Consider the following 24439-nt stretch of genomic DNA (forward strand, 5'->3'; position numbering starts at 1 on the left):
TTCTTCAGGTAGACAGCAAATGTTGGAGGTGTGATGGGGAAGAAAGAGGTAACTAAGAATATATTTTCTGGGAATGTAATGAGTTGGAAGACCTTAAAGATTCCCTGTAGACTGCTCTGTCAGAGATACTGGGTGAGCAAATTGGTGTAACTAAGGAAATTATTCTTTGAGTTATGATACAGAATCAGAATTGCCTAGGCATACTAAGGCCTTGCTGAGTCTTATTATGGTGGCTGCCAAAAAGCAATTACTAGCAAATGGAAATCAAAGTCTAAACCAACTTTACTAGAAACAGTGAATATAGGAACATAAAATAAAATAACTGGAACTGGGAACTTTAGAAAACGGTAACAGAAAATGACATAGAAAAAAATGGGAATTGTGAGAACAGTACATGCAGAGGAAGAAGAAGGTTTAAAAGAAGGAAGGATTTGAATGAGTTATCTAATGTTTGACTGACAATGACTGGATATATTATAAGTTATGTATAATGTTTGCAACTAAAATTATGTCAATATGGTCTATTTTCATTTATCGAAATATATGATTGTCTATGTCATATGTGAAATTTTAATAAAGATGTTTCTTGTTTAAAAAAAAAAGAAGTCCAATTATCCCATCATTATGCTAATATGAAACATATTCTGGTATTTAAAATCAGTTTCTCTGGAAGCTTCACAAAAGACTAAAATGAAAAAAAAAATCCTGAAACCAAAAGGAATGAACCTGTAACTTCATGAAAATGTCCTTAGCAAAAGTCAGCCTAACGCCATGGTATAGTAAGTTAAGAGAGTTTGGCAGGTGAAGTTCTCCAAGGCAAGAGTTGCTTTTTTGTGAGGCTGTATTTTTAGTACTTCAGGAAAATGCAGATTCAACCCTTTGGTTGTGAAATTCTGTAATTGAGGTTTTTGTGAACTACCTTTCTCTGCTTGTATTTTAAAACCTGTGAAAAAGTGCAATTCCTATGTATTTCTGGTTGTGCGGTATGATACAGAAGTACTGTACAATCACCTCAACATATCCAGGCTGGTCTGTAGATTCAGCAACAACAAAGAAATAAAACTTCAATCCACAAAACAACAGCCAGCAAAAGTACAAAGTTTTAATATATCTTTAGCGCCTTGGCAAAGCCTTCAAAGAGTACAAAAAAAACATCAGTTAGCCCCCATTTAAATACAAAATTATTAACATCAATTAATCAACTAAAATTCAAACAAGCAGCCTCCAATTACATTCAAGATTAAGCCCTAAAAGCGTCAGAGTGTTAAATTTTAAAATGTAAATACTTTCTTTATGCATTAGTTTCTTTTTATACAAGCCATCTGAACAAAAACCTCTATGTACTTTTTCTAAAATAGTAACCTTTAAATCACCTGGGTTAGAGTCATGGCATTCTAAAAAGTGCTTAACCACTGGGCTGTCCACTTATTTTATTTTTAACATTCCTAACATGTCCCTGCATTTTGTGTTTAAATTTCCTCTTGGTTTCCTCAATATACCGATCGAGTTTTAATTAAGAAAGCAAAAAGCAGAATCTGTCGAATACAAATCCATTGACACATAAACAGCAAAAGCAGCCGATAACGTCAAACACGCACTTTATAAAATCATGAAATTTAAACATGAAACCTTGCATAATGAAGTCGGCCAACCCCACTGCCGTAACATACTACCTACACAAACACAACAAAAAACACATACATACACTAACTTCAAAACCCTACTACTAACACTAAATTAGAAGCACCAAAACCCACTTGAAACCTACACTAAACCCTACACAACTATCTATGTAACTACCCTTTAACTCCTCCTAACCCTAAGGGCTGTTACTACCACACATTACCCTACAAAAGCTATACCCACACAAAGTAAATATTCCACACACATACACTTAAAACCCTACACAAAACCTTAAGCATACATTACCTATCTATGCACTTCTACTCCTTAACCCGCACCCCTAACCCTAAGGTCCATAACTATCCACAGAGCCGAAAGGGCCCAACTATGGCAGTTCGACATTTCCTATTTTGCTATTTAGTGTGTTAGAGAGCATTTCCATTTCAGCTGTTTACATGTCAACAGATTACATTATTCTTCGGATTCCACTTTTGTTTAATTAAAGTAGACCCATTGTCCTTTGGTAGTTTGAAGATTTTTTTTTTTTTTTTTTTTATAAATAATGCAAAAGGGGAGAGAATGCTGGTGGGGTAGGCTGGGATGTGATACTGTTACAGTTAATGGCCATGCTTTGTTCACTGGCATATATTAATCATCTGTGGGTTACTTGCTGTGAGGGCTTTCTTCTCATAGTCACATCTGTTCCAAAAAAGTTCAATCTAGTTTGTATTATTTTCTAGTAAAACACTCATAATTTATAAACATTTTTCAAAACTTAAACCTGAAGAACTCTGCCAAAGTCTAATAATGTCCTCTGAAAGGTAGTATCTGCAACAACAAGCTTTGCAGGTCTCTTAAATTCTAATCTTATGGCGTCACAAATTATGATACCTCCTACAATTCAGTGTTTCAAATCAGCCCTTACCCTCTCTCTCTCTGCTGGATTTTGCCTCAGTACTACTACAAAAGTATGTTTTAGAAAGATAACAATGTGAAAATGGAAGAGTTCACACACCCAAGAAGTCCAACTGAGAAATGTTAAAGTACTGCAGAAAAGGGGAATCTTGCAGAACAGGAAGAGGAGCAATTACAGAATCTAGGCAGAAAATAAATAACTACTTGATAATATGCATGAGTTTAGAAAGACAGGTGTTAAGCTACTTTTTTTTAAATAATAATGCAAGAGCACATAAACTTTTAGCACAATGACTTAGGCAACAAAAAGTAGAAAGGGTTGTTGCCAAGCTTAGGGAGCCTATAACAAGAAATTCTATAGAGGTACTAGAAATATTTTGGAAATTTTATGAAAGTCTATATAAAGAAGAGAAACATGGAGATAAAGCAAAGGTACAAAAGGAAATGTATATGGAAGAATAAAATATGCCAAGGTTAGAGGTAGATGAGGCTCAATTACTAGCAGTTATGATAGGAGGAGATGAGATAAAATGATGATGCATAACCAATATACAGGAAAGTTTCTAGGAATAGATGGTATTCCTGTGGATGTTTAGAAGCTAGGAGGGAAAAAGCTGGTAAAGATCTGCAAAGTTTTGCTTAACAGTATTTTAATAGCAGGAGAAGCACCAACATCCTGGAAGAAAGTGATGGTGGCTGTAATACATAAAAAGGGTAAAGACCCATTAGATCCAGCTTCATACAGCCCATTACAATCCTAAACCATGATTATAAAGTGTTTATGTCTATAATGGCTAAAATAATGGCAAAGGTTGTGTCTAAATTAATAGATGTGGATCAATTTGGTTTCGTGGAGGGGAGGGTGTGACACCCCTGCATTGGCCCAGTAATCAAGGAGCCTCAATCCTCACCACTAGCACCAGTGAGAGATGTGCACATTGGGAGGATGACAAGCACACACACAGTAAAGTACGATTTCCCTTAAGAGCACACAGAGATCACAGTCAGTCTGGGGCTGGTTTCTCCCTCTCTCTCCAGATCCATAATAAGACTCCCCACTGGCACAGCTATAGGGTTAAGATCTCACCCAAGTTGTCAAGCCAAAACCTCCAGCACCCTCTCTGTCCAACCAGTGCTTTGTGTCCCTGCCCAAGTAGCTAACACACACACACACACACACACACACACACACACACACACACACACACACACACACACACACACACACACACACACACACACACACACACACACACTTTGAGATTTGATTTATATACAGACACTCCTGGGGAAGGCTGGCACAGGTTTACTAGCTATGACCCTTCTGCCCATACTAAAAGGTAATTATCACTGCCACCAACCAGCTCTTTATCAGCTACTATAAGGCCCTTATAAAGGGTGACCAATTCTACTGTGTAATGTTACTATTATCCAAATGAAAAGAGAGACCAAGACTTGCAAGGTTATTTAAGAGTGGCATGTACAGTGTCACCAAATACATATGCAAGTACTCTAACAGCTTAAGTATCTCTAAACAACCCAGACACAATTAAAAGGATTAAATATATTTAATAATAAATAATAAAAGAAAGAGACAATACTCAATACAATGACAGCAGAGTTCAGAATCACAGGAAATATTCTAAAACAACATTGCAGGACAATCTCAAATAAATACAGAAAACATCTAAACTAATCCTACTATATTCCTATCTATCTCTAACAGAAATACTATACCTAAATATTACTTACAGAGCAAGGAAAATACAGATGAGAAGTGCTGAATTGATGTTTTCAGGTCCAAAGACAAGATAGAAAATGCCCAGGCTTTCTCTGAGAGATAGTTCTTAAATTAATAGTACACATTACTGCTGGGTTAGCTAGGATGGCATCACTCTTTGTCACCTGCCTCCAGTTCCCAGGTTAAACAGATACCAATGCAATTTAACACGTCTGTGTCAAAAATACTTCTCTCAGATGTGTAGCTGTGAGAAGTCACAGAGCAATAAAAATACTCTACATTTAAACCTAGTAATTATTTCTGTTTTTCAAGACAATAGAAAGAACTTCTAGCTGTAGACATCCTATCTTCTTGCTGTATTAACTAACTTTATAGCACATCGGAAAACTCTTTACTTTTCAATTTATTTTCTTAGAGTTTTGCAAGTTAACTCTGTACATTCCAACTTCTACTATGAAAACATACATTTGCACAGGCATATAGTTCATACTCATTCCTGCTCTTTTCCAGCAGGGTAGCCTGTGGTTACATTCTTGAAGTTCAGTACATAATATACAGTTCAACACACACTTCTGCACTAGCAGTTTAATACAGACATAATTTATAGTTCTCTTACATTTGTAAGGCAAGCATAGTACTACTCACAAATGACATGATTATTTACAAAATTCCAGATAGCTGGGCTAGCAGTGTCACATTTCTATATAAATCATAGTAATAATTTCAAGTGACATATAATTATTTACAAATTTCCAGCTAGCTGGGCTGGCAACATTTTGGTTTGTCACAGAGGCAAACATTTCATAACATTAACAGAACACTAAAGTCCAGAGGGAAGCTGAATGTAAGAAAATGCCACTGTTGTGGGTGGGTCTTGATGGCAAGAAAACATTTGGCAGAGTAAGCTAGGAGTTTATAAGCAGGACAATGGAAGCATTTGTGTTCCCTGATAAAATTATAAGGTTTATTAGGAGAATATATGAGGGATCACAGGTGAAAATTAAAGCAAGTGGGTTCCTCTCTGATAATTTCTGTTTGAGCAAAGGAATCAGGCAGGGGCATACTTCCCAATTGTACAGATTTACACAGAATGTCCAGATTTTTCCCTCATATTTTTGTCCATTTTTAATAAAATTGTGGTTTAATGGCAAATTAGTGGCAAATCTTTAAACACTGAACTTAGAAAATAATGGCAGACATTTGAGTTTCAGACTTCACACCCTTCAGAAAATTCATGCAAAACCTGTTATTCTATCAACTTTCTAAGTCTATAAGAGCAATATTTAAAAACTGTCCCTATTTTTGGGCCTTTGTCCCCCTTTCATTTATGGCTTTCTACAGATTTCTTGCTCTAAGAGGTTGAGCTGTATGGACAGGGGTGTCCTCTTTCCCCTTTGTTATTTGCACTATATTTAAAACCACACTGGCAAAGAAAATAACAGACTCAGAAATTCAAGGATATAATTGGTATGGTAGTCAAGAAAAGTTGGCTCTATTTGCAGATTATGCTTTTATACCTGATGAAATCAGAAAAGGACATTTCAGTGCTGTGGAACATTTTGAGGATATGTGGAAAGAAACTAAACAAAAGATAATACAAAAACTAAGAAATTGGAAGCTCTGTTATATGGACATGGATAGCAGGATATAAGCATTTAAAATGTTTTTAGTCCCTTTAGTTTTATACACAGATCTGGCATAGTTTTATCAACCAGGGGATAAGTTGTGGATAGCAATTAATAAAGAGCTGAAGGATTTAATCTGGGAGGGGTTGACAAGGGGTTGCAAACATCAAGTGGGATACGCTGATTCTTACAATTGAACAAGGCAGTTTGGGAGTACCCAATTTGAGGGGGGTATATCAGAGATACAAAGTTAAGGTTCCTACACACAGCACAAGCAGAAACCTATAATTCAAAGTGGCAAGGGATGATAATGAAATAGGGAGGAAGCTCAAGAAACAAGGAGAGATTGGGATTCTAGATGCAGATCCTTAAGGAGAATAGTAATGATAACCATTCGAAATATTATATTCATAAAGTAGCAGAAAGAAGTTTAAGAACTAAGTCAACATGGAAATAGAGAAATGAGATTCTGTCAATAGGGATGACTGCAATTAGGGATACAGACAATAGGTAAGAGGGGGCTGGAATTTACTGGAGAAAACTGGCAAAAGAACCAAGGTATTGAGAGTAAATAATTAGAAAGGGAAAGGTAATAGAATGGGAAGAGGCCAAGAATTTATTTGGACTGCAGACTAGAGATTGCATTCCCTATCAAGGATTGATATCAGAATATAGGCAAAGATAAAGAAATAGGGGGATCCTAAGCAAAAGACCAGCACTGGTAAAGTTTTTAGTAGACTCTAGAACAGAAGCTGCTGTTAAAAAAGGAATAATTAGTACAGCATACAAAATATTGCATGATAAACTGTAAGAATCAATTAGAGGAGGTTAGACAGGATTGGGAAAAGAGCCTGGATAATAAGTTCGTAAAAAAACAACAGGGAGCTGTATGTATATCTCCAAAACATGCGACAAAGTATATAAGATTTAGGATCTTTGCTTGGAAGTGTTTACACAGGTATTTCTATACTCCAGTAGACTCCAAAGAATTTTTTTTCAGGTAGACAGCAAATGTTGGAGGTGTGATGGGGAAGAAAGAGGTAACTAAGAATATATTTTCTGGGAGTGTAATGAGTTGGCAGACTGTATATTAGAGATAGTATGGACTTTTTAGAAAAATTGTCTGATTTTGAATGGTCTAATGATATATATTTTGTAGTAGTAGACGTCTGTAGTTTGTATACGAATATTAGACATGATCTTGGTATTGAAGCAGTTAAGTAATTTACAGGAGATAATCCAAAAAGTAACTATATATTGGAATTATTAAAATTTTGTTTAGAAAATAATTATTTTACATTTATTAACAAGATTTTTCACCAGCTCCAAGGTACTGCCATGTGACCATCTTTCACCCCCATGTATGCTAACCTGGTAATGGGATTATATGAAAGAGAATACATATATCAGAGTTATTTAAATAATCTGTACTTAAGTACTACAGATTCATAGATGATCTCATATTTGTGTGTAAGGGGGTTCTACAAATGTCAATATGTTTGTGGAATGGTTACAGAAAAGTGGATTTGGTTTTGGTTTCAATTGTTTGCAAATGGGGGCAAGAGCTACCTTTTTGGACATTACATTGAGTATTAATAATAATAAATTACTTACATCAATACATAGAAAATTTGAGGATGGAGGAAGAATTTTACATGGCACTAGTTGCCATCCATCTCACACTCTTTCATCATTACCTTACAATGTATGTCTTAGATTAAAATGATTATGTAATAATGAAACTGATTTCTATAGGGAAATTAATAGGATGTATTGTATGTTTGTAATGAGGGGTTATGATAAAAGTTGTACAAACTGCTATTAAGAAAATTATTGAAGGTATGGATGAAAATGATATTCAACATGAAAGACACTATAATAATGCAGTGTATAATAAAGAGAGGGAAATGAATAATAAACGCAAAATATATTTTGTTTCCACATACGGAACATTTAGTTCCATATTTGTAAATTTAGTTAAATATTATTGGCAATATTTGTTTAAATTCAATGATATAGGCAATATTTTAAGTCCATTCTTAGGTATATCATACAAGAGAGGAAGAAATCTTAGAGATATCTTGGTACATAATCACTTTGTAATGCCTGTCTTAAACATTATGGGAAATATGAAGGCACCAATGGGTACTTACCCCTGTGGTCACTGCAATGTTTGTGTTTATACTGTTAGAACATTTAACTTTATAAATGGACATGCATTTTTTCCATTGGAAATTTTAATTGTGAAACAGAGGGTGTTATTTATGCCTTACAATGTTCTTGTAATCTGGTATATATTGGGGAAACCAAGAAGAAATTTAAACACAACATGCAGGTACATGTTAGGAATGTTAAAAATAAAAAAGTGGACAGCCCGGTGGTTACACACTTTTTAGAATGCCATGACTCTAACCCAGGTGATTTTAAAGATTACTAGTTTAGAAAAAGTACATACAGGATTTTGTTCAGATGGCTTGTGTAAAAAGAAACTAATGCATAAAGAAAGTATTTACATTTTAAAATTTAACACTCTGTCCCCTTTAGGGCTTAATCTTGAATGTAATTGGATGCTGCTTGTTTGAATTTTAATTGATTAATTGATCTTAATAATTTTGTATTTAAATGGGGGCTAATTGATGGTTTTATGTACTCTTTCAAGGCTTTGCTGAGGCGCTAAGATAAATTAAAACTTTGTACTTTTGGTGGCTGTTGTTTTGTTGTCTGTAGATTCAGTCTGTTACTAAATAAATGATGTCTGTACCATACCTTTTTCTTTTGCAGAATGTCAGCTAGTGACTGGTCAGCTTCTCGTAATTGACATTGTCTCTTAGATAATCGTTCTTCTTCTATAGCAAGTTCCTTTTAAAAAAGAAAGTTTATTTATCCAATGGCCATTCAGTACAAAAGTACAGATTAATATGACATACACTGCATAGCTCAATAGAATAAATGCAACAGAAATAACAGCAAAACAGGACTCGTGGTATGTTACGCTTGATGATATTATGCATTTAGTGCCTCGTGTGGCAATTTTCACTTTCGCCCCTTAGATATACAATCCACTGATTACCAGATACAAACCAAGCATCATGAGTGACATTTAAGTGCCCTAAAATGTTTACAAAGGTCTCTCAGTATGTACAAAGTGAAATGGCATGCTGCCCCTCATGATGCTGTTAACCACTCTGCACATCTTACGTTACTGCTTTAATATTTTCATTACTGTTTTAGTGTTGTTAATTTACAGGTTTGCACTGCTGCAGCTTACGTAGTCCACTGTAATCTTTTTTTTTTATTCAACAAGATAATTTTTTTATGTGGAAATCGAAAGTTATAAATATCTATAGGGAATAGGGAACAATGCAGAATCAATGCAATGATTAATAAAGTGGTATTTAAGTATAAAGTAAGGTGACTGGTTAAGCCATTTTTCTCTGTGATTAAAATTTAGCTTTACACATGGGAAAAGTACAATAAATGCATTTCAAATTCATCTTCACTGTGACAAAACGAAAGACAGAGAACACATTTCCACTGTAAAATCCACTTGTGGAAGTGATTCACATACACGATCAAACCCACTAAGCAACCAATAAACACAAATACATACACACTCACACACATGGGTGCAACATGGTAACAAAGACAACACAAATGATTTTCTTATTCCAGCAATGAGCTTCAACAAAAGATTAAATAAAATGAAAGTGAATTTGCTGAACTTCTTCCTAATCCACCCTCTCTAAAAAAAGCATATCTCAACAATACGCCATGTGAATCTGAGTGCACTACCCTGTCACACAGAACTATAACTGATAAGCTATGTGTAAATTTAGAAATTTTTGCAACACTGCCACATTATTTCAATTTTCTAACTACTGCTAACTAGACAATCAGAAAAAAATAAACTTTAGCCATTTAGCTTGGGGGAAACTGAAATATTGATTCAACAGGAAGCAATGAGGGGTGGACAAGGTAGCTGATGAGGGCAACAAATTTTAGTTTTTTGATGGGGTTTTACAATAAAACTTGATCGTCAATGGTAGAAAACAAGGAATATGTGCATTTTTGTCTCAGAATTAATTTATATTAGTCAAACATTAACAATTCAAAAAGATCCTGTCCAAATAGTAGGGTGTTGGTTTCCAAAACTAATGGGCAAGAGACCATCTCTACAGAGAAGGATTTATTGTAGATATTGTTATCCCTACAATAATTCTCCTAAAAAATGGACAGCATGGATAAAAAGATACACTATAAACAAGATAAATGGGCAACAAACAGTTTGAACTTCTAAAAACTATGATCCAACAACAAAATGTTCATACAGACAGTACAGAAACAAGTTGAAATTACATTGTGGGAAAACTGGGTGATCAAGAAAACCACAATTGTTTTGCTAAAACAAAATAATCAGGCTACTAGATAAGGAAAAAAACCTAGGAAACCAGGAAAGAAGAAATAATGTAAGAATAATTGGTGTGCCTGAGAAAAACAGAAGGAAAAAATACAGCTAATTTGCTCACAAGCTAGATTCCAAAAGTGTTAAACCTTGAGGATGGCTTACCATATGGTATATACAGAGCACACATTGTCTAACAAAACCTCCAATTATGGAAAGAGTCCACCCCAGCTCAGTAATTGTCAAATTCATCTGATATCTAGACAAATAATTTGTTATTTGAAATTCCTGGGCAAATTACCCTCAAACATGTTGTAGCTTTAATATCAGATTTGATGATGACTATTTACAAAAAGTAATGGAAAAAAATGAAGGTATGCCTACCTCTAGTAAAGTCCTTAGCAGAACATATTTACTTAATATTTTAGGAAAATGTTGTTATACAAAATATGTTTCATGGTAATTTACATTTTTTCTTTCAAAATACAGTATTAGTCATCAAACTGTTGCTTTAAGTACTTTACATATCAAATATACATCCTGGCTCTTTATCATGCATTTTTATATTTTGCTTTTCTGTTAATATAAATCTATTCTCAAAGTAAGCACAAGCTCCCTCACTTGTTTAAGCAATACAGATCACTTTAGAATGTTTTAAAAGCTTGAGATAAAAAAAACATGTTGTGGAATCACTCTCTCGTTTAAAAAAAATCCCTCTCTGACTTTTCACAGCACAATAGGAGGAGTTTCCAGGATAGAGCATCCTGTTTAATGTACAGTCAAGCAGAGAAGGAATACAATGAGTTTGCCCACTTTATAAACTCTTTTTATTAAAGAGAATGCTCATCAAATGCTATAACATATGTCTAAAATCACTTATTTATTTGCAAAGATAAGTACCCTCAATGGAAAAGTGAACAGAGCACAGCATGAGGTAGCAGAAAGATATGCAAACAGATATATAGTATTATTGCTTTTGAATGCTGATTCATACCAGTGATTTAAACACAAGCATTGACTTTTTTCCCTCTTTCACAATACTAAATCTCTCTCTATATCTCTATCTCTCTCTCTCTCTATATATATATATATATATATATATAATATCTATATATATATATATATATATATATATATATATATATATAGATAGATAGATATATATATATATAAATATATATATATATATATATGTGGTTTCACTTCATAATCATGAATTGCTGAAATATCGAATTTCAGCAATTCGTGTCCATGAAGCCGAAACCTTAAAATAACGAAAGTGCATATGCGCAAACAGGACTATGTCGAATTCACACTTATGCATTTACATTATCTTATGGAAGTGCTTGGCTGGGATGGTGTCTGCAGTTTAAGGTGAGTGAGTGTATGTGAGTGTTTTTGTAACTTGTACGAGTGGGTTAGGGTAGGGAGGTGGAGGTATGAGTGTGTGTGTTGGCTGTGTGTGATTTATTATTTTTTTTTAATGTTTGTGCGATCTCTGAGTTAGTATATTTAAGTAGGGAGGAGTGGGGGGTGCATTTGTGTAGTGTAGGTGTGTGTCTGTGTGGTGTTTTGTTGCATGTGATTGTTTTGTGGTGTGGGTGTTATGGTTTGTGTGTTATGTGCTGTATGCTGTGTGTTCGATGTTGTTGTTTCGTGATTGTAAAGTGTCGATGTTCTGACGTTTTCGGCTTTATACTGTCGAAATGCTGAAATTCGATAGTTCAACATTTCAGCAATATGAAGTGAAACCATATATATATATATATATATATATATATATATATATATATATATATATATATATGCATATCTATATGGTTCTATTATTGTTGACTAAATGCATATTGAACTGAAACACAAAAAATACTGAAAGTATATTTGACTTAAAAATATTTAATTTAAAACGTTCTACACAACATTTGTACCATCATAAGCTCTTGACTAGGCAGGCAAGCCCAACAGTGGAAAAATGAGTGAATCAGGGCTGGCACACTAACATAAACATCTATAAATCTTTCGGGGGAGGTACATCCAGACAGTGGGCATTATCAGTCCACACATCTTCTAAATTACTACTCCAGAAACTCCCATAATCAAAAAATACACCATAAATGCAATCCCTAGACTTCAAGAGTTTTCAATAAAAATGGCTTTTTAGTCAAATGTACATTCAGTCTTTTTCAACATTATATGTTTCAGTCAAATACGTATTCAACCAAAAAAAAAATTTCCCATAACAGTACCACTACACAAGACAGCTTGGCCACACACACACACACACACACACACACACACACACACACACACACACACACACACACATACACACACACTAAATCTATACATTCATAATCGCAACATGAATAATCTACTCCCTTACCTAACCCTTACTTTAAACCTAACCCACACACATTTGCAAACACACAAACTAACTACACATCCCACTTGCCTGTTTTGGCAAAACACACATTCAACAAAATGATCCAATCCAAATCCCCAATACTTCTACCTGTCAACCGTCAGCAATGTATGTGTGTGTGTGTGTGTGTGTGTGTGTGTGTGTGTGCGTGTATATATATATATATATATATATATATATATATATATATATATATATATATAATGTGTGCACGTGCGGTGTGTGTGTGTGTGTGTGTGTGTGTGTGTGTGTGTGTGTGCCTGCCTGAGCATGTTTGATGGGGGAACTCTCACACCTCTGTTCCCCATTAATGAGTAAATCCTGAAATACTGTACTGGGGGGGAGGCATTAGACACCAGGGGCATTCCTTAAATATCCCTACATTCACTTACAAAGTTAACAGCTTTGTAGCATGAAAGATACATGGGCTAGGGAAACACCAAACACTGGGGCTGCAATTCTTGCCCTACAGCCATTTTAAAGAGTTAACAGAACAACAGTCAACAGAACAGTTTTGCAAAATGAAAGACATATGAGCAGAGGGTAGAGATGCTCTCTAAGTATTGCTCTAAGTTATTGACAAGAGTTAAAAGAAAAAGAGGAACAATAAAAGCTGTACCTGCAGCACAAAAAGCAGGATTTTAGTCCTCTGCGTTGACTAAACACCAGAAATTCTTTCAAATACTTTAAACATGAAAAAACTACAATACAAAGGCCTTGAGCACTGTACACTGGGAACAGAAAGCAGCACTTTAGTCCACTGTACTAAAACTACACTTTAGGGAAATGCTTTGAAATACCATACATCAATAAAAAAATAAGGTGGAAAGGCTTCAAACATTGTAGCCTTGTTACAGAGAGCAGCACCTTACCAAGGCAGGGCTTTAGACTTCTATGCCAACTGAGGTCTTTTAAATGTGATTGTTGTTAAATTCTGATGGATTTTCTCAACAATAAAAATATCTGGCATTATTTACTGACTGCAACAGTCGATGAGTTACAAAGGAAAATAAAAAGCTTCCTGTAAAATCATGGATAGCTGAGAGTGACTGAGGGTGTGTCCATGTAGGGTGGCTGATATACCTCTAAGCCAAGTTGAAGACTTCTAGACAAAGCCAGAAGGAACACCAGACAACACCAGTGAGAAATTTTAAATATTAGTCTGATTGGTACAACGGTAGCATTGTTACCTCACAGCAAGAGGTTCTCCTGTTCGATTCTTGGCTTGGCTTGGGATCACCTTCTGTGCGGAGTCTGCATGTCCTCCCCGTGGTTGAGTAGCATTCGAAAAATGCATGCGTAAATGGACGTGCCTTCATTGAAGGTTGGGCATTGAGCTGGCATCTCGACATTCTATAAAAAAAATCTATTGCCAATCATTAGCAGATCGGAGTTCCGCTGTGGCAACTCCTTCCAAGGGAAAAAGATGAAAGACAAACAGTCTGATTAAAAAATAACAGAACACGTCTAGCACCATTATGCACTATTGTCTTTACTGTTGAAGGATGTTTTAACAGTGGCTCCCTTTTCAGGTGCACATTGCATGGCTAGGAAAAAAAACAGTCATCTTCAACCAGTACATAAACAAAGTTTATTTTTTATTTATTTAACTTCAAACTAATAATAGCAGTTTGTGTATAGCCAGTTACTTTCAACAGCAATATTTGATAACAAAATTGTTTTGCTATTCTACAAAACTTTTTTTAATTCTGTTTTTCAGGATACAGTGTGAACATCTTACTTACTAATATGAAATGGAGGCTTTCATTTTTTTAATCAGCTCCACTGTTTAATCAACATACAAGTAGTTATTTCAGCAATTCTGTGGAACTGTGGGAATAAGGAAATGTATCCTTATCTTTAACATTGCACAATCTCAGAGCTGCCATATTTAGAAGTGAAGGGATTTGGAGGTGGGGTGGACTTATTTCTATGTGCAAGTCAGTCAAAGTCTGTGAAAGCCAGCAATATGCATTGTAGACTTAAGAGAGTTGATAACACCTAGTGCAACATTTGATTGTGTAACGCTTAGCCATAAATCCCTGCTTTTCCACCATGAAGAAAACATGGGCACTACTTTTGTACATGGCAGAACACAATAGCACGATACACTGTAACACTCCATTGTAGCTTCATGATAAGTCAACATTTTGTGAGCTTCCTTTGCAAAAAAAACCAGAAACAAACAAAATGGGAACATCACAAATGGAGCACTGCTTAAACAGTTACTAGCTATGAACAAGTGAAAAGTTCATTCATTCATTCTCTGATAGCCATTTGTGTTCAGATTCATGAAGAAGTCACAGCTGACTCCATGGACAGAAACCAGAGACACTAATTCTGGAGAAGACTGCAGCATGCATGCATGCATGTACACACACACACACACACACACACACACACACACATGCACACACACAGCATGCAACTACAAACAACAACAATTTAAAGGATCACCATTTCAACTATTGTACGTCTTTCGGATGGAGAGGAAGCCAAAGCACTAGGCAGAATACCACAGAGAAAGAATGCAGAGTCTGCAGAGAAGGTATCACATTCAGGAACCAAACTGGAGACACAAGTACTGTGATGAAACAATGCTAAATTCTGTACCAGTAAGTGATCAAAAGTAATTCAGTGCATATTTCTCAAAAAGTAGATACCACATCTTTACTGTGCAGCTTACATTCTGCCACTTGCTATAGATAACAACACCATTAAGGAGCTGTAATTGAGCTGTATCCTGTGGTCCAGAGGTGCAAACTTTGATTCCCTTAATCTCCATTGCCTAACTGTGCATCTGAAAAAAGGTCCATGGAGATCACTGGTCCTCTACCCCAGAAAACAAATACAAATAAAATAAAATAAATTAAAATAAATTCCACCATTCATGGCTGAGAATTGCAGCACTTAAACCATTGGTATTACCACCCCTCACAAAGGGCAGATTTTCATTAACATTACATTTTATTTAACATTTGTTGACAGGGAAAGTCCGACTAGGTTCCACAGAGCCTGTTTTCAGCGGAGGCCCGGGGAGAAATGCTCCAGATGCATGTCTTTAGAATATAATAAATATATTTAAATGTATTTAAATACTCAAAATGCCACAAATGTCCCTTTAACATGGCAGATCTGAAAAAATGGTAAAACAAGCATAACATGACAAAATAAACCAATTACTACTAAGTGTTATAAATATCCACAGTTCCAGTTATTCAACTCATTATTTACATTTAGGGCTAATATTCCAATCATTGAAGATTAACAGTAATTCATGGCACTGAGTTTGGGTTCTGGTGGGATTATTCACACCTAGCATTCACATTTGATAACTCAGACAACAGCCTCATAATCTAATTTGTATATGTCACTACGTCCCACCATTATACACATCCCTGCTATGGACTACTGCTACATACAGTTCAAAAGGAGAAAGTATCACAAATGAAACATCTTGATTGAAAAGAATGAAATGTTGTTCTTTGTCTTTCGGCTTTTCCCAGTTAGTGGTCGCCACAGCGGAACTCCGGTCCGCTAATGACTGGCAGTTAGTTTTTTTATGGTGTCGAGTTGCCAGCCCGACGCCCAACCTTCAATGAAGGCACGCCCATTCAACGCATGTCTTTCAAATGCCCACTCAACCGCGGGGAGGACATGCAGACTCCACACAGAAGGCACTCCCAATCCAAGCCGAGAATTGAACAGGAGAACCTCTTGCTGTGAGGCAACAACGATACCGCTGCACCATCGCGGAAGAAAAAATATATAAAAAAAAAGAGAGAGAGAGAAATATAGAAAATAACAAATAGATTATAATGTTACGAATACACCAAAATTACCCTCTACAAAATAGTCTCAATTCAGGTGAAAACAGTATAACAAGCATCGGGTCAGGAATGCTAAAATGACATTAATGAAATGTACTCAGAGAAAAAAGAAACTAAGTGGAATTATTCACTCTGCAATTTTTTTTAAGATAATACAATAAACAGAACTAGAAAATGACCAGCTCTCATACATTTATTTTTGATTAATTCTTTTGTTAAGTAAGTAAGTGAACTGGTTTTAGTACGTGGACTGTTCAGAACCACAACATGCAGAAACAAACAACAGTTGCATACATTACAAAAATATGCAAATCATAACATATTCAAGTTTTTATACATCGAGAGCATACAAATAATCAAAATTAATTACTAAAGCAAAAGGATAAGCTTCAGTAAGTGTGCATGCTCTTTTTCCTACAGTCCTACAGCACTCGTGAAGAGTATCTGTTTTCAGCATCACTTTTGTGAGTGATTCCTCAGATGTTGTCTTCTTGAAAAAAAAACTCTGTATCTTCCTGCAATTCCACAGTAAGCCATCTGTTCCTACTGCCATAGCCTGATTCTGAGCCTCTAGGAACTGTTACTCTGCCAGAGCTCTGCAAGACCACACTGCAAAAAGAAGAGTATCTTTAAGCTGTACTGTCACATACATGGAATAATTATTGCTTTTATCATGGATAGATTGCTGGCCAAATTTGGGATATACAGCTGCTGAGCTATGACATCCTCAGAGGAAAACCTTACTGAGCTACACTTTGTCTTTTAAGGAAGACTGGATCCAGACTCTATACACCTAAAACTACACAGAACAAATACAGAGGAACGTTGCCTACTTTACGGGCATGTAGAAGTCAACAGCTGTGACAGGAGTTCACTAAAAGGTTCCCAATAAATGGTTTAGAGTACTTGTGTTGTCATCAGTAATCGCATGCTTACAAAGATAATCTCTTCTCTTGGGTCCTGATATGGCTTTATAATCCAGTCCTTGACCCACATGTTTTCTCACAAAACTTAGGGTGTTACCATATGGAAGATCTGCCCACTGGTTGGGGTAACTTTCAGTTTCAGTTCATGCTCCAAATACTACAAAAACAGTAGCAGTGCCAGACTCTAAAGACTTTTTTTAACAAAAGTAAGCGTTTTCTTTTTTTCACTTCATCAAGACTTCTATAGACTCCCTTAGTGATAATAAATTTTGATGAAGTGAAAAAGATAAAAGGGCTTACTCAGATGATGGCGATGATGATGATGAATATGATTACTATTATTATTTTTGCTTTATTTCTTTGGGGATTAATTATTTCAATCTCTATTGAACTTCCTTTGTTTCTTTTACTCAAAAACAATGTTATTCTGTAGCTTTATATACTGGAGCTTTTTCTCTTACTGGCCTCCAATGAATATGGGAGCTATCCTAACTGAGCAACCCAGACAATAAAGCAATCTCTCTCTTGAATGTTGCCAATCCTTTAAAGCACTCCTCACATTGACGGAGCTTGTGGTCCCACAATATCAATTGATGGCCATTAATTCCCAGTTCATAATGTCAATATCTGTGCTTGTTGAGGTATGCCTAAAGTGTGTCTTTATAACATTAACATTGACCACCACAGATCTCTCACTGTAATCTGCAGCTTTAGTTAAAAGTCTATAAAAGCATCCCAATCGGTGGTCCAGTCCAGTATAGCTGATGTTTAAGGATAACTGCTTCAGTGTTGAGGCATGGGCCTGGTGTCAGTATAACTGTCTTCCCATTTGATACAGAACATATTTTGGAGGTATATTTGCTGGTAACTTTCCAAGTACATCATAAGATCGCAGCAAATTATTCAAGTTTCACATTGCCAGATAAGAGCACAGATGAAAACTAAAATGTATGGTGTGAAACAAAAATATATGCATCTATCTTGAGGTCCTTTGATAGCACACCTGATCCTGTATTCAGTGTCAAAGTCTATGTTGTCTGTAAGACAGTGATGGCTGCCAAATTACTTTAAGTACTTGAGTGTTTCCTGGGTTTCTCCCTCAGTGGCAAATTGTAAGGGGAATTTACAAGGTCTTTAGAATGATGCAAGAGTCCCTTGGTCTTACTGTCTATGAGGGAGACACTGCAATGCTTTCTTCACAAATGATATTTTCTTTCTATATTTATCTTTTATTAACTAATAATTACATTTAACTAGGATCTGGTGCATTCTAGAGGTCCCTCCTTGTGTGTCCAAGTATAGCACAGTTAAGACTGTATTAAAGGACAATGGGAGATACCTTATAAACTCTGACCTTAGAATCCAGATGCCCACTAATGAACAGACATTCATCCACTTATGTGTGGTTCTAGGACAAGTAATCATAGGACATGTAGGTGGGAGCCTGACAGACTACACCCATCAAAATCCATGGTAAAAGAATCACCAGAAATGACCAAATAAACAGAAAACACCACTCATTGTAAAACCAGATAGATCTCCTTAAACTCAATGAATAAAAATACAACAAAAAGCATTTTTGCAGTGAGTCAAGCTCCCTGGCATCCTTTACTACTATAATAACTCTTGAGTCTGCACAGGTGCAAAGAAAGAAACAGTTGCTAATGTCTAATACTACCTGTTTTCTTTGGACCTGCACAAAATTAAAGTCGGCAAGTAAATGGTGAGCTTAGAATCAGCCTCAACAAGAGGGACATTAGATAGGTTAAACTCTATGAATTCTCCGATCTCTTATCCTTATTTGGTATATATTCTAACTGAAAGGTGGATTTTTTTTTTTAGGTTTACGATATCGACTAAGAAGTATAGAAGTGTGGAGCAATCTTGAATCAACAGGTCTGTGTTCACACAAAGAATTGGCAGTCCTATCTTCATGCAGACGTCTCATGCCCTACAGGAAATAAGTTGCACAATCAAATTTCACTAGTCCCTGCCACAACATTTTCACAATTCATGAAGTAAAAGTTCTCTAGTTTGTCAGTGAAGGCCATATTTTTGTAGTAAAGTTGTACCTGACAATTTTCTTAACTTTAATTTCCAATGAAGATAATGTTTTCTATCCCACAAGGTAGTCTAACTTGAAAGTGGGATTCTGGCAGGAAGTTTGTAGTGATTGTACAAACATAGTTTTAAAGGATTTTTTTATAAATAGGGAGTATGGCAATATTCCCAACTTTTCAGACAGCATCTACATTTTTAACAAAAAAGTGACAAATTAAATTTGCTTTAGATCGGTTGGCTCTAATGAATTCTCAAATGCAGTGTGCAATGGTAACCTGATAGAAGCTTTACTAGTTTGCACTAACACAAAAAAACTTGCAGGTACTAAAGCCACAGTACAAAGAGTGACAGGGAACATGAATGAGATTTGGTAGCAAAGACTCAATAGCCATTAGCAGCCACCAATGACCATCCTACATCTGAAAACCTCTGTGTCAGCAATGGCAAGTGCCACCAAGGTAAGTGACAAAGACGTACATGATAGAAGAGTGGCAACAACTAAAAGGTTAACTGCTAAATGATAAGTAATGTTTCACATATTCCCTCTATACCTGCCATCATTATAACCCATAATCTGGTACAAATACTTTCTTAAATGATCATTTTACAGTTTTTGAGATTATTATTTTACCTGAATCTTTCAATCATTACAGCAGTTCAATCTCCTTATTTTCGCTACCTTAAACAAGAATGTTGTTATTTCCTCTATTTTGCATCTTTCCACAGTACAAAATAATGTTTTTCATATTTCTTTAATATCTACTTATCTATATAACTAATTTTTATTTTCATTTTTTATTTTACATTTGTTGACCGGGCTAGTCTAACTGGATATATGTCCATTTTCAGTAGAGGCGAGGGGAGAAAGGCTCCACATAAGGAAGATATTAGCAAGTACAGGTATAGATAAGTAAAAATGTAACAAATTTAGGTACAGTACTATTTTAAGGTGAAGAAATACAAATGTTTTATAGACAAAAATTACTATTAAAGTAGCAGATAATAAGAAACAGACTGAACAACAAACAGTTTAAAGTGACACACCAATAAGAAAGAGAAATGAAAAGCACACTAACAAATATAGCAGCTCCAGGTACAGAGTTTAGCAGTGAGTCATTCCATTTATCCTATAGTAGCATAGCAACTTTAAGCTAACAAAGAAATAAAAAGAATGTATATATAGATATTTATACGTGATAGCAAGTTAATGCTGCAAGCAGCAAAATATGCATGTACATAGTTATAAGAGGATCATATGTAAGAGAGAGTTGTGAAGACTAAAATTAGTATAGGTAGGTCTACTCTCTAAGGCATAGAAAGAGTTGGAATTAAATTGCAAAAGGTTATGTAGGTAGGGTTCAGAGAAAGTGATGGAATGATTAGTCTGGGTTACTACATGGGCATAACCAGTGGTTACTAAGGTATTCTCTGAGTTGTTTTTTGTACAGTGTTGCTGAGGAGAGAGATGGGAGTTCTTTGGGAAGCAGGTTCCAGGATTTGCCAACAGTGTTGGCGAACAGAGAATCACCGGCCTTATTTTTGGATTTTACTGCTGAGCGAAGGGTTGTCAAATTACTGTAGGGGGTTAGAAGACTAGTAAGTATGGGAGTATTTTTAGCAAGATAGAGAATCTTATGGGCAATAATAAGTTGTTGAAACTGAAGTTGATTATGAAGTTCTAGCCATCCTAGTTGCTTAAGGTTTTGACAGTGGTGAGTTCTATATGAGGAACCAGTAGCAAATCTGGCAATATCGTTGTAGGTGGTAGCTAGTTTGTTAAGGTTGTTTTTTGTTAGGTTGGTATAGATGGGAGAGGCATAGAGGAGGGTGGAAGTTAGATGGGTGTGGGCAATAGTTGTTCTAGCTGTTGGAGTTAGGAAGGGTTTAATCCTATAGAGGGAGCCTAGTTTTCTGTTTACTGTTTTTATTGTTGTGTTAATATGTGTGTCAAAGCTAAGATTATAGTCTATTGTTACCCCTAAGAGCTTGGTAGTTGGGTCAGGAGATATAACGATGCCATCATTGGATAAAACTGTGAAATCAATTGGGGGGGGACTGTTAGAAAAATATGTATTAATGTGTGTATGCTTAATGCCAATTAATAATCAAATGAATTAATATGCTTTTCATTCTATTTTTCATGCACTGTGTTATATAAATTGAGTTTCATATGAGACTGAAAAAAGATGCTATTTGAAAACTGCAGTATGCTTTCTGAAACTTGCAAGATGCCCTCTGACCTAGTAACTGCTAGCACAACAATATTCATGTTTATGCCTTTTAGAAATGTACTTGAGAAGCAGATGCTTATCTGCTAGGTCAGGAACGAATGAATGAACAATACTATATTCTGTAAATGTAATGATTTAAGACAATCAGCTCTGTTCGAAGCATGAGAACATGTGCAGCTGCAGTAACTTAGAGATAAAGTAGACAAAAGATTATTAGAGAAATGAACTGTTAGCATTGTGCTTGAATTAGCCATAGTACCTTGAATGGTAACATAACATGTATCTAACTGGTAGTAATCAAGGCCATGTTGTTTTCCTCAGGAAGTTTCACAAAAAAATTGATAATCAGCAGAAATTCATGGGAATAATGGTCAACAGATGATGATGAAAAATCTGGTAATCTGTTACGTCATCTTGGTACGCCATGTCTAGTTAGAGAATGTATAAAAATGAAAGTATTTCCTGTTTCTAGTTAGACAAACTCTGTAATAACATGCTTTTGTCTCCTTGCTGCAAGATTAAAGTGCCTTAATCTGAACCTACCGTGTTTTGATCATTTTTAAAGTATATTTTTCCTTTGACAGTTTGGTCCTTCGGACCGGAAAGTACCTCTCGCTCTAGGCCTAGGTCAGAATTGGGCCCAGTGGCATGCATCCATATGGAGAAGAGGCCAAATCGGCTCTTCTGTTTTGAAAGACCTCCAACTGAATTGTCGTTTGAAAGAGGCCAGCCACTGTTTCTGATCTGGGATTGGAGGACGAGTCAACGATCCAGTGGATCAACTCACGGAGGGTCAGGTAAGGAGGAATTACCTTATTTCTGTTTTAAGATCAGGGACTAGTTACAGAACTGTTTTTGTCAGGAAAATTTGCATGTGCAGATCAGGGACAAAAAAGGGGTTACTGTTTTGTCATAGATCAGGGAAACAGGATAGGTAGGCAGTTATTCTAGATAAACTGTGAAAAGATATAGAACCGTGGTACCACGTGATAAGAAGGGTTACGTAACAATTTACAGCTTAGCTAAGGCAACAATGGGAAATCAGTGTACGAAAAGTTCCCGAGATCCGCCCCTAACTGAAGATGCGAAATATATGCAATTACAGCGTGCCAACAATGTTAAGTATTATACAAAATGGGTTGATAAGTATAAATTTAATGGTAATTTAGATAAACTCGCACTTATTAAACTTGTCAGGCAACTAAAAATACACACACACACACACACACACATAGATTTTATATATAATTTAAAAATTGCTGTATAATACCCTTTAATGGATACAGACATGTCATTCAATTTTCACTATATAACTCTTGCCTTACATTAATCATAGCTCTTTATCATATTCTGCTACAAAGGTGTCCTATTAAGACTGTCAAAAGCTGCAGTCATTTCTATACAGAGAATAACTTATCTTTTTTTTTTTAATCATATATATATATATATATATATATATATATATATATATATATATATATATGGATCTACCTGACTTGGTCGACATGTCATATAATCGACAGTTTATTTGGTCGACAGTTCATTTGATCGACAAGCATTTTAGGTGGGGGGCTGTGCCCCACACTAACTATAGATATCAACTCCAGGGTCGCACAACATTGGGGAAGGGGGAAAATGCTTGTCGATCAAGCATTTTAGGTGGGGGGCTGTGCCCCCCACACCCACCCTAACTATAGATATCAACTCCAGGGTCGCACAACATTGGGGAAGGGGGAAAATGCTTGTCGATCAAATGAACTGTCGACCAAATAAACTGTCGATTATATGAAATGTCGACCAAGTCAGGTAGATATATATATATATATATATATATATATATATTTCTTCTATTAAATAACTCAGCATAAAACAAGCATTGATTGTAGATTTATTCTCAGCGTATGAACATTTTAATTCTGAAAGTGCCTCTACTGTCAATTATTTCTTCCATGCTTCCAGAGTTACAGACAAAAATGCTATGTGATGTGTCGAAGAGTGTTACTGGGTAATACATTGCTAGAGTTTCCTCTTTCACTTTTTTAGTGGTATTACTGTATCACCATTTCAGAACTCTATAGATTTCTTATTTTCTATGAACTTCCTAAACTGATTGAACGAATTTCTTCTAATTTATCTTTGTGATTTTTGTACGCTTCATTCAGTATTCTATCAAATGCAGGTATTTTCTCATGTTTTAAATTACCGAAGACTGTCATTATTTTAAGCTGTTAGAATCTTCAGGGTCATAAATATCATATGGCTGTTGTAATTAAAACTGGTTTCTAAATTATTTCAATGAATGGTGCTACTAACTTGATATTCTTGTTTGTGACTTCTTCTATTAGTTTCTTGTGCAATCACGTTCCAAAATTGTTTAATTTTTGTTTTCTATTATCAAAAGCATGCATTCCCACTTATTTTATATGTCATTCTTCTTTATTATTATCCTTTACACTATCTCATGTGCCTATAACTTTTCTTTCTTTTTGATTTCATCCACTTCCTCAGACTGTATAGAAATTGTCTTTCTGACATTCGTATTACTTATCAGACCAGCCACTGTTTCTTTACTGACTTTAAGTGTCTCTTTTTATCTTCCTCTAGGGAATCCATAATACTTGTTCTGATTTTATTTATCCTCTGATGACCAGGTAAGTCCCATT

General features: G+C 35.5%; 1 protein-coding gene across 1 annotated transcript in view; it reads right to left on the minus strand.

Moving 5' to 3' along the window:
* The window catches only part of LOC122800252 (protein Daple-like), a 475569-nt gene that overhangs the window by 342106 nt on the left and 109024 nt on the right, over window positions 1–24439 (minus strand). Inside the window, exon 7 of the mRNA XM_044069743.1 lies at window positions 8671–8763. Within this exon, the coding sequence (XP_043925678.1) occupies window positions 8671–8763 (93 nt within the window). The remainder of the gene's footprint in view (window positions 1–8670; window positions 8764–24439) is intronic.

This window comes from Protopterus annectens, chromosome 4.part0 (assembly GCF_019279795.1).
Source record: "Protopterus annectens isolate FY-2018-M chromosome 4.part0, PAN1.0, whole genome shotgun sequence".
NCBI lineage: Eukaryota > Metazoa > Chordata > Ceratodontiformes > Protopteridae > Protopterus > Protopterus annectens.